The sequence below is a fragment of the Sander lucioperca genome, chromosome 13, assembly GCF_008315115.2.
Source record: "Sander lucioperca isolate FBNREF2018 chromosome 13, SLUC_FBN_1.2, whole genome shotgun sequence".
Lineage (NCBI taxonomy): Eukaryota > Metazoa > Chordata > Actinopteri > Perciformes > Percidae > Sander > Sander lucioperca.
The window spans coordinates 20877052-20888557 of record NC_050185.1 but is presented as its reverse complement, the minus strand read 5'-3'; the positions used below and the strand labels follow the sequence as shown (position 1 = coordinate 20888557).

General features: G+C 42.3%; 1 protein-coding gene across 2 annotated transcripts; it reads right to left on the bottom strand.

Moving 5' to 3' along the window:
• On the bottom strand, positions 1-10701 carry vdac1 (voltage-dependent anion channel 1). 2 transcript variants are annotated; one of them, XM_031308182.2, is made up of 9 exons: positions 10549-10701; positions 8037-8106; positions 6241-6290; positions 5787-5939; positions 5478-5530; positions 3971-4198; positions 2366-2516; positions 1645-1702; positions 1-1066 (listed from the first exon to the last, which is right to left on the bottom strand). In XM_031308182.2, the coding sequence occupies exons 2-9, from the start codon at positions 8101-8103 to the stop codon at positions 975-977; spliced, it is 852 nt and encodes a 283-aa protein (XP_031164042.1). In that variant the 5' UTR covers positions 8104-8106; positions 10549-10701; the 3' UTR covers positions 1-974. The 2 variants fall into 2 exon arrangements, with proteins under 2 accessions (XP_031164042.1, XP_031164043.1); XM_031308183.2 differs by lacking the exon at positions 10549-10701 and adding an exon at positions 10278-10296.
• Between the last annotated feature and the right edge of the window lie 805 nt (positions 10702-11506).

Below are 11506 nucleotides of genomic sequence, written 5' to 3'. Positions count from 1 at the left end.
CTGGTTCAAGGTGTTCTTTATTTAATTCAGGGAATGACATTACTGTCAAATACACCTAAGCATGTTTTTCCATAACCAGTTTTGGAAGACTACCATTTCCTGTCCACTGTAATTATTTTCATCCCCCCTCAAAGAAGTACTGTAACTCTTATCCAGAGAAGTTTAACTGTGTGCATGACAGGTTTCCCTTCCTTTGCTCAACCAGGAAGAATTGACAGTTCTTTGCCTTCGTGAGACTTCACAGGTGGATTAAACTATGCAACAATGTCAATAAAATAAGATTTTACTATATGTAACAAAAGACATTTTTCACACCAAATGCACAGACACAAAAAACAAGTGAGACGAAAACATAGAATGTCCACACTGGAGTGTAGTGTCTCTAAGAGCTAATGACAGCTTCATACCTCAGGGACAACTAACCCTTCCCATTGTATAATATATCAAGACAGACATAAGAGCTCTCCAGTGCAGAATCGTGGAAATAAAATCATTATTTCACCACTACAACTTTTAAGAAAGGAGTGCTTAATGGCGCTATGAAACAGCACCATTTGGAGGTGTAACTACTCAAGTGTACTCTGACTGCCCTTTCCCTTTGATCTGCATTGGAAAGTAGAGAGACAAGTTAAAGCATTGTGTATGAATGTAGTGAAATGACAAACATGACTGTACTCAAGGTTACGTTTTCTTTGCAAGCTACACAATTCAAGATAAAACTTTTTGTTAAACGGTAATAGTTTTGTTCTGAACTCAGCTTCTTATTTTCAAAATGTTCCCTTAAAGTGGTCCTTTAAAATTGGTAGATCGTTGCAAGAACGATTTGACCTTTATGCTGTCTTGCCTCCAGCTGTAGCATGTCTAGGGGACACAGGGGTTTTGTGAGGGTTGTCTAATCAATAAAGGATTTGGATTTTTTTTGGTGGGGAGTGCGTGTGTGCTGGGAGGACTGGACGGGCGTCTGCCTCATCCTCCTACGCCTGGAACTCGAGGCCGAGACCAAGCTTGTGGCCACCAGCGTTGATGTTCTTGCCATCAAGGAGAGCAGAGAGTGTCAGCTTGATTCCTGCAGAAACAAACACGTGTGAATGTATATTCTTGCAAATAATCCTCCAAACTGTCTGAAACTGTATTTAGATTATACAGGCTTACTGAACTATTCCATCGTTGATTTATCGAAGAACTCACCTCTACACTCCATCATATCAGTTTCCCTTTCAGCATTTAACCTCAAAGCCCATCTTTCTGTAATGTTGCTACTGTTGTTTATCATTGAGATATTGTAGCTGTTGGCTATAAATAACCCTTAAAAAACACTGTGCACAATTATTCTAATAACTGTTCTATTTTCACCTGAGCATTAATGTAGAAGCAGTTTGGTGTCTGTATCTAAAACAAAAAGTCACAAAAACTGCTATGGAGCAATATTATGATCAAGGTGTACTCTGTACATGTCTAGAGTAAGTAGTAGTTCATTTGGAATACTCCACATACACATCCAAATTCCACTGCTCAGATTCTGACTTAATTCTATTCAAAAAAAATCCTGGTTAAATTGTGCTTTGTCTTAATTGAGTAAATGTTGAAATATTGTGGTCTTTGTAAACACGGTCAGTGTTTTTGCCTATATAAGACTGCCCTTACCTGGCTTCAGAGTCTGAGTGTAGCCCAGGCCCACAAGGCTGGAGTTGTTCACCTTGGCCTGTGTGGGAACCACAGTTGAAAATCATACAAAGAACACGTATTATTAACAGATAAAAGGTATCATGCCAATGCTGTGCAATGTATTGCCTGCTCTGAGCAAAATAAATAATAAAATGTAAATTGTAATTCATAGGTGCTACCACTAAAAATGGAATGGCATGTAATAATAGTTAGAAAAAACATATAATTACACTAACAAACAACCATTTACAATAATTGGCTCTGCTGAGTGGGATTTAAGGACATATGTGATAGACATTAGTATTGGCCTTTCTGCAGCATTCAGACTCCTCCCATAGAACATTTTGGCTTGGATGAAGCTTCTCTCAGGCCCAACTAACTATGATGTATTCACATGGAATTGCACCCATCCTTCCAGGTTGGTCAGCTAGGCAGGACATGCAGCAAAGATTATGACCCAGATGTGAATGGACAACATCGTGACTAGTCGTGGTTCATATTGTAGAGACCCAGAATGTCTCTGTAGTCAAAGTAAGTTTAAGAATCTGACCCTGCACTATGGATTCCATGTGAAGGGTGAGTAGGTTAAAACAGGTATTCCTAATTAGGCACCCATAAAGGGATATTGTCATCATACACCATGTGACTATACCACAACTACTACTACTACTACTACTACTACAGGTTACACACTACTCACAGAGAAGGATGCATCAGGGTCAATCTGATACTTGGCAGCGATGCCAAAGCGGGTGTTGCTGTTTCCGGCAGTCCAGGCCAGGTTGACGGCTGTCTCCAGCTGGTCATTTACCTTCTGGTAGATGGAACCACCAAACTCCGTGCCATCATTTCTGAAGACAAATAGCAGATTGGAATATATGTAAAATGGGGCTGCAACACAAATAGTGTTTCCCTACAGGTAATATTTTCCTCTCAAAAGGGATAAATTATGGTTTTGTAATTAAAGAGAATACCTTACTTGGTTTCTTGCATGTATATGAAAGAGTTCCACAGGGGGGTGCACTGTCACTAATGTAAAGTCAACATTATACTGTGTCTGACCTCACATAACCACTTCAGCTGTAGACTGAAAACAGACAGGCTTGGCCAGGGGCACACCGGAAAACCAGACTAATGGCGTTTTTCCATTACATGGTACCTGCTCGACTCTACCGCGGTGCCCCGTCCTCCATTTTCCATTGCAGATTTAGTACTGCCTCATGCCTGAGGCGAGCGTGGCTGGTCGTCATAGCAACGGCGCAGGAAACTGCCGTGACCTAACGCGACACACACACACAGAACGTCGAAGGTGTGTTGTTTTTGACTCTCAGCATCTGGCTGTTACCACAACCAGAAAAAAAAAAATTGTTTCAAAAGAAGCTGGAGGCAGCAAAAAAAACGCCGCTGGCTAAACTATTTAAAAATGGCGGGTTTGTTCAGGACACCCCCGTCTGTCGCTAGCAATGATGATGCAGTGATTGGTGACGACTCTCTCCGACCAATCAGTAGTCTGAAGTTTTTCACGTCACCTTTTGGTATCGCCTCAGCTCGCTTGGAACCTCGACGGAGGTGATACAAAAAAAAAGTACCTGTTGGCTAGTACCAGGTACTTTTTTTCATAATGGAAAACCAAAAAAGGCGAGTAGAGTAGGTACCATGTAATGGAAAAACGCCATTACACTGTGCCCTGTTCCTCCCTCTATCTCACTGTCCGACACTACCTCACTCTGCCTTTTCGCTGGGGCCCTTTATGCCTGCCAACCACTCACTCCACCTCACTTGCAATATAGTAAATCCCATCACCCTGGGTGTAAAAATAACTGGCAGGCACCAGGGTGCCCGGCAGCCAGCCAAATGGGCGACTAGTTAGTCTGCCAGACAAGGACAAGAAATCAGGCTTCTGTTCAGTCATCTGGACTCAGTTCTTCACTTAAAACGAGAACTTTTAGCCTGTGACTTATGTTCATCCAAGTAGCACAGGACAGAAACACTAATCTAATATCAGAATGTATAGTTTTATACATTGTTAGGTTAGTTTAGGTTCAAGCATCAGAGCAGTATCAGCATCAGGGCAATATACATTCACTCTCTATGCAACCTTAAATATAAATGAGCATGAACTGCACCAAATTCACAGCACCATGGTCATGCCATCAGCCATGGTAATCGTATGCCATTACAATTCATAACGTAACTCTAATATTAAGATGAGGAGAAGCCACATTGGTTCAATAGTACATTATTGTGTGTGGTATAATGGAAGGATGCATGCTTGCACAATAATGAATGCTTCATGTAGTCTTACACATTCGTATGTAGCTGGAACTCGTCCGTCTTGAATCCAACCGCAAAGTTGCTCTGGGTGATCCTGTTCCGGCCAGCCTCAAAGGTCATCTGGTAGCCGGCCAGCCAGCCCTCGTAGCCCACTACTGCTGCGCCATGGACGGCTGTACCATTGATGTCGTAGTTAACGTCACAGCCAAGGTTGATGTGGTCACACTTGTAGCCCGTCTTGACCTTGCCGCTCTTTTTGCTGGCAGAGAGAACAGGTTGTTAGATGTCAGAGGCCAAGGTGTCCCAGAACTAGAAACATTAAATTTGCTTTGACAATTAAAATAAAAAAGAAGTGACATTTATCACGGCTACAGACTGTAACCATTTATTCACACAAACGTACAGCCTTTTTAGAGGCAGTGGGACAAACATGTCTAAAACCATTGCTCTTTGCAATGTGCTCTTTATCCATTTACCCAATTTTAAGAGCAGGGTTCCTTAATGACTTTAACCAGCACTGACACTGTTGCAGTGACCCTAGTGTGACAAGTCAGCTAACTTAGCGAGTTAGCTAGCTGGCTAAAGTTAGCTAGTTGGCAGTCGTGCAGATTAGAGATCAACCGGTGTAAAAGCCCCGCCTACTGACCAATCAATACTCGACTGATAACGCCGTCACCGTTCTTAGAATATCAGGTGGAGCTCGGTGCGCGGAGAGAGAGAGGTGCGCTCAGAAAAGTTAAAACATTTAGAGACCGACAAACCCGTTAACATTCCCCGATAGGTATTTTTATGAAAGATTTTCAGCAGAGGGAATTACGTATAGGCTATTTGTCGGCTTGTTGAGCCGTGTGTTGCCAATGCGCACATCGGTTTGAATTATATTTTTTTATTTGCGCTCACGATCGCTTACCACTGCCAGGGTTGCAACTGAAATAATAGACTAAAGCAACAGCAGTTTATGGAAAGGACAAGCGTTTTTTGCCAGCTTTCCTTCCTGTTTTAGGAAGCAGTGACTGTATTGCGTTTTGCCTGTAAAACCATGTCTGTGTTCTTCATATTTATGTAGAATTATATTTTGCTCTTCTTATGTAAAATATGTGGCTCTGGTAGATGTTTGCGATTGGTCGTGCTGTGCAAACACCGCCTCTTTTATGTGAACGCGCGCGTCGCTGGATTGGGAAACCCTGGGTTGATTGAACTAGTTGTTAACCACCGTCGTGACACAGCTTATGCGGAACCGCGGTTGTTAAGTTTGGTGAAGCCAGGTAACTGAAATAAATCCAGGACATGTTGATCTTGATTCGTAGTACAGGCCTCTGCTCACATCGGTAAAGGGCAAAAACCCAGAAAAAAAAATTTGACCAAAAACTTTTCAGATAATCTGCTGACTCAACCTGCTGTAAGACATAAAATGGTCCTTATTGTAAGGCTTAATAAATAAATAAATACTTGACTTCATTCCACTGAACTCTTGACTTGAACTTGATTTCTCACTGAAATTAACTCAATTTACATAGTTCTCATTAAGCGGTTCTTACCCAGTGTTTGGCGAGAAGGAGGAATCAAACGTCAGCTTCAGCCCCTTAGCCAACTGCGGAATAGGTAAGAAAGATATAGCAAACAAAAATAAAAGGTTGAGTTTATTTAAACTGATCAAGTTTAGCATTAATTGTTCATCAGATTAAACCAAAGTCTAATTTACAACAAGGCAAATGGCACCCACTACTTGAGCGACAGGCCTCAGTAAATTAGAAAGGAATATACGTTACTGCCAATAGCAACCAAAATCCCTTTTTTTTTTTTAGAAACATTTTAGATTGTCTTGGTCCCCACACCCCATCACCAACCTGGTCTTCAATGGTGATCTCGGTCCCCAGGGTGTTGTCGGTGTTCCACTTCTCTGTGAAGGTCAGCCCGTGCTCTGCCCACTTGTACTTGGTCTCCAGGGATCCAGCGACCTTGCTGGTCTCAGTGTTGGCAGAGCCTGTGCTGGTGAACTCCTGCAGATGAGTATTGATGTCAGAGGCAATAGCAATAAGAAAAGGACGTATTTACAGACAGGTTAACTACTGTTATTGTTAAAGTCTTAATATAATATATACTTTAAATAAGTTTACATAGGGTTTTAGACAGTGATATAGTCCTGTAAACCTTGACTGTTTTGTCAGATAGCACATGCCAAGGTGTCCTGGCAACATTTAGGAGATCAGATAACCAGCCACTCAATTATCAGCCAGGAGCCTCTTAAGCTATGATAGGACAGCTGCAGTCACAATCTGACAACGACTGGCAACGACTTACAAGTCCATTCTCAGACTTTGTTTTCAAGTCCAGCTTGATGACCCCAAAGCCTGAAACAGACAAAAGTGAATAAAAGATTAAAATGATGTTGGGATGACAACACAGATACAACATCCAATAATAGCCACATTATTGTGTATATAAGTGGAACAAGCTTCTTAAAACACAAGCACCAGATAGCCATCTAAAGAAGTACTACTTTAATGCCAATATTATTAGTCCTAACAATGCAAAATTCTATTCAGTAATAATTCTCTACACCAATTACATAATCCAGCAGCCTTGCTGTCCATCCGTAACCAAAGCTGCAGTTTCCACCCTATGGAATGGTCACCAGCTTTACAATTACTTAACTAATCTCAGTTTTGAAGCTTTTCTGCGAAGGTGATGGACCACAGCCTAACGTTGCGGCTCCACTTTTGCGACACGACTGAAGCGTGGTGTCGCGACGCCTCCCCTCATTTGTACGTCGATGGGCTTTCCTCAAGTTTACCGCTATGGCCGTGGTTTTGAGCCAGCGGGGAATGTTGTGTTTTTAAAACATTTGCTCAAAACCAACTTCTTCCCTCTCAAATTTAGAAATTTGGAGGGAGAATGCCCATTCTGTCTGCTACCATTACAACTCATCTGTTGAATTAACATTTTATTTTACACACAAACTCATAAACCCCACCAGGGACTCCAACGACCTCTGCCACCCTCCTCCAGGCAGAATTACGTTGGTCGTTGTCCCTATAGGACAACAAAGATGGGTCGTATAGATTTGGAAATGCTGCAACCGCCACAATTAATTTCTCCTCCATTTTCGCTACTCGGAATTAAAGTTTCCTGAGCATTTTTGTAGTAGGACGTCTAGAACAAAAGGACCCGCGAGACACTTCCCCCAATCTCCCCTGTGCTCTACTTCTATTGGATAGTCGCGTCGCGTTCAATGGATTAATTTGCATAAAGATGGGCATCGGCCAGCTTTTTGACACGCAGCATTTTTTCAAATGCAGCGCCCGCCTTCCCGGGATGCTTTGCGGGCGCGTTACAGTCGCTTGACGTCACCCATAGGAATAAAGTGGAGCGCAGCGCGACAGAAATGTCCGGCCAGGTGGATCTGCACGGTAAGCCCGCAGGGAAACCCACAGTCATGAATTAAAGTCACTGCCAAACTTGCATTGAACCAGCCTTCATGGTACAAATTAATCAGTCTGCTGTAACTGGGAATTCCCTAGATATTAAGTGGACACTGGACATAATTCAGTAACCCCTGGGAGCATCCACTCCAACTGCAGGGTCTGTACTACTTGTCAACACGTGTTCAGCTAGTGGTAAGCTCTAAATAGTACAGTAACTGGTTTGAGTCATTTACTTTTATTTGGCATTGTGGTAAACATTATGCAGGGGCTGGATTTGTACAATGCCTGGGAGGAAGTGTTGCATCAAATCTTGCAAGAAATATACTTGATTAATATACAGCACAATATAGGAAGAAGGTATTGTTCTTCTAGTTAATAGAGATACAGATATCCTGTCCTAAAAATGTGCACTCCACAGTTTGTACACATCACAGGTAGTACTACACAGCCTAAAACAGTTGTTGAGGTGTGTCTCATCTCTTCAGTTACACAGGTATCATGATGATTCATAAGGATTATTTTGTAAAATATTGTGCATCTCAGAATCCCCTTCATGATACAATCGTCATTGTCGTAGGCTACACATCATGGCAGTATTTTATTGTGCGTCTATATAATACTACTGTAAATGGTGATGAAATAAGTGAGTATGGTTGGCTGCTTGGTGCTTACCATATCCCTTGGTAAAAACATCCCTGGCAGACTTGCCAAGGTCAATGTAGGTGGGAGGTACAGCCATTATCTGCAAAAAGAAAGCAGATGATCAAGGCTGAGACTAAAAACAAGGCAGAAAACAAAAGAATACAACGGTGAGACTAAAAACAAGGCAGAAAACAAAAGAATACAACGGTCTCTCTAAAAATGACATCCCTGCTTTCATCTCTCTGTTACAGCTTTAGGACAGCCAAAGCCCACAGTCCCACAGCAGAGGGAAAGACACAGTAACACTGTAGCAGAAGAGCAGGCTGACAGATCAGATGTGAAGTGCTGCTGAAAGAGGAAGGCGGGAGCAACTGGAGGTCACTGATGGATAGGAAACGTACAAATCTGATTAATGAAGTTAGTGGCTTACATGAGCTACACAAACAGGAACAGAGCGATTCTCACACTTGCGCGCACACACACACAAACTTGCATTCCTGTCAATACAGAGGCCTGAGCTTGTATGCAGGTGCCACATTCTGGCATTAGCCAGTTTGGGTATTTTAAATACATTAATATTAAAAGCTTTGCCAATACATTGTCAATGCATTCATCGATTCCTTCCCCCATTCCCAGTCCGTTTCCCACTACTTTACAATTTAGGGAAAGTGACTTTTGACACTATAGTTAATTTCCTGAATCAAATTCGATATTTCAAAGTGGAAGAAACCAAGTTTAGAAAAGGACAATAAGGGCCAAAGACTGAAGCACAAAGCAGATTTATTTGCCAACTCTGGATTGGCTGCACCCATGTAAAGTATGTGTGAACTTCTTTGTTCTTCATTTGGCTGAACAGCCTGTTGCGCAAGACATGTCTATTTCGTCATTATGTATTATGGATAGATGTAGGTTCCATTTTTTCTTAACACAACAGTTATCAAGGACCATTCGTTACGCAGGCCTATTGATAACATACATGTGCATATTGATAGTAGATAGAACAGGAATTTGAACAGTTTACCAGGTGAATAGAAACCTTACGGCTTACAATTTCAATTACAACAGAACAATGTTTCTCAAAATTATTGTTGCAAAAGATTTCATTTGTACGCAATTATAGAGGGAACACATGCAGTTTCTATTACAATTACATGAGCTAAGGCTTGCTCTACCTCAAAGAGACACCATAATAACATCAAAAAATCTTTCAATTCGGTACTTCAAACTCTTCCAATTCTTTCCTTAAAGCCTGTTCAATCCAGTTTATGGGCACCCTCACCTTTTCTCAAGTCCAACCGTGTGCTTCAATTGTAACATGACTAACACATCTACCTGTTCAGGCCCCAGATGTTTCTCTGCAGCCACCATTTCATCTGCAAATTTTGGTCTCCTAAATAATAGCAACATCAGCTCTGACACAACAAATGTCCACCTATCCACTGGCATGTTCTAAGGCACATGTCCAGCTCTAGCCCCAGTGACTAATTTAGGATGCCCCCCTGGACAGCCCTCATAGGTGTACTGTGATCATAAAGAAGCACTTGGACAGGAAGTGACTGACTAATGTCAGGCATATGCAGTGCAGTTAACACATACACAAATGGCAAGCTCACTAAGCCATCCACGCTGTGCTAATAACACACGTTCACAACAACAACGTCTGCCAACACACCCCACTGCACCTGAGTAGTTTTATGGCTTTCACGCATGGCTACAGGCAGAAATGTCAGGCCGTAGAGGACAACCCTGTATATATGATAGCCTGCAAAGTCTTGTCGCTGATGTATACTGGGGTAATCCTAATAACTTTAAGGTGAAGATGGCCATATCTTTATAGAACAGTCACTCCAAATACTGTAACTTTACAAAAGCAAAAGGGCATCTATCCCATTGCATGATGAGGACCACTCATGAAATGTTACACTTGACCTAGCATCTCAAGGTGTATCACTGCCCTCCATCACCACCTTAGATGTAACGTTAGTTTAATTCAGTGAAATTCAAGTATAGGGACAAAAGAGACACAAGTGTGGTCCCTTTCTCTAGAGTGAATACAGCAGTGGCCACTTGACTCAGACAAAGAGGTTATGAAGGCAGCATCTCCCTGCCCTCGCCTGCTAACATATTAGCATTACTGTAGCTAGCTATCAAGGTGGACAGCGGGCAATTGTCCCCAGTGAGTAACCTTATGACCGGTTGACAAACAGGAAGCCCGTAAAGTGTCAAAAAGTTAAAACTGTTAGCTAGCTCAGCTTCTATATTTTTAGCTACCCGAATAACTGCTGACAACTGGCTCCTGTACTGTCAAATGACCGCACCGCAAGGCATTAGCCACCAAGCTAACCCGTTTGCTTGTAGAAAGCAGCAGGCCTAGCATCGCTGCTGCACGTCGAGCTGCATCCCACTCCGGTTAAAAGTCAATGGATGAGACGGACAGCTCCGGGCTCCGGAGGTCAGAATCCACCGGTTAATAGCATTGGTAGAACCGTGCACTAAAGAAATGTCCGCTGTGTTGCATTTCAATATTAGATACATAACGTACCTCTGCGTGTTCCAGTCCTGGCTGAGAAGGGGCTTGTCAACTGCACAAAGGGAGGAGAGAAGAGGGAGGTCGTGCCGTGGTGCGGCGTCACGTTCTCTTAATACATCCATGCGTCACGTACGTCACAAGTCACGCAAGGAGCAGAGGCCTCTTGTCATCGTCAAAGATAAGATAGCCTACAACCGGATACAACATTCAGTCTTCTTCTAGGCCTCTTTGTGTTGAAGGTGTCAGTTTGAACAGGCCAGCAAACAGTTCACTAACAAGTTTGTTAGAAATGTATTATAAGTGACATTTAAAATATTAAATTATATGTATCTATCGAATCACTTCCTACATGTAAAATTTAACTGGGAAAGTAACTCTTGTGTTTTCTGTGAGAGAGATATTGAGACGGTTGAACATATTTTCTTTCAGTGTGAACCGATTAATGTCTTTTCAAAGCTGGCTTCAATCTAAAGGTATACTGCTGCACCCATCTATCTATACATTGCAGGAACGTCTGTCTGTGTGTGTGTGTGTGTGTGTGTGTGTGTGTGTGTGTGTGTGTGTGTGTGTGTGTGTGTGTGTGTGTGTGTGTGTTATGCGCATATCTCTAGAACCGTTAGTCCGATGGATTTCAAACTTGACAGATGTCTTGCTACGGGCACGAGCAAGTGCAGTTGTTTAGTTTGACGTTGTTTGGATTAGAAATGCAAAAGATATCGTTAAATATATATCGGTAAAAGAAGCACACATTGGCTTTTGCCTCTAGCCGCTGGCCACTCCCCCTCTCACACTGCACACTGAGTCAGGACTTTGGCAGCTAAAATGTGACATACACCTCAGACCCACAAAAATGTGCAAAGTAGCACTACTTTGGACTGTCTTTGACTTTGAATAAACGACAATTCCCGAATTAAAGGACGTTTCACAATCCCACACATGCAAAGCACAACCAGCTACAGACAACAAGTGG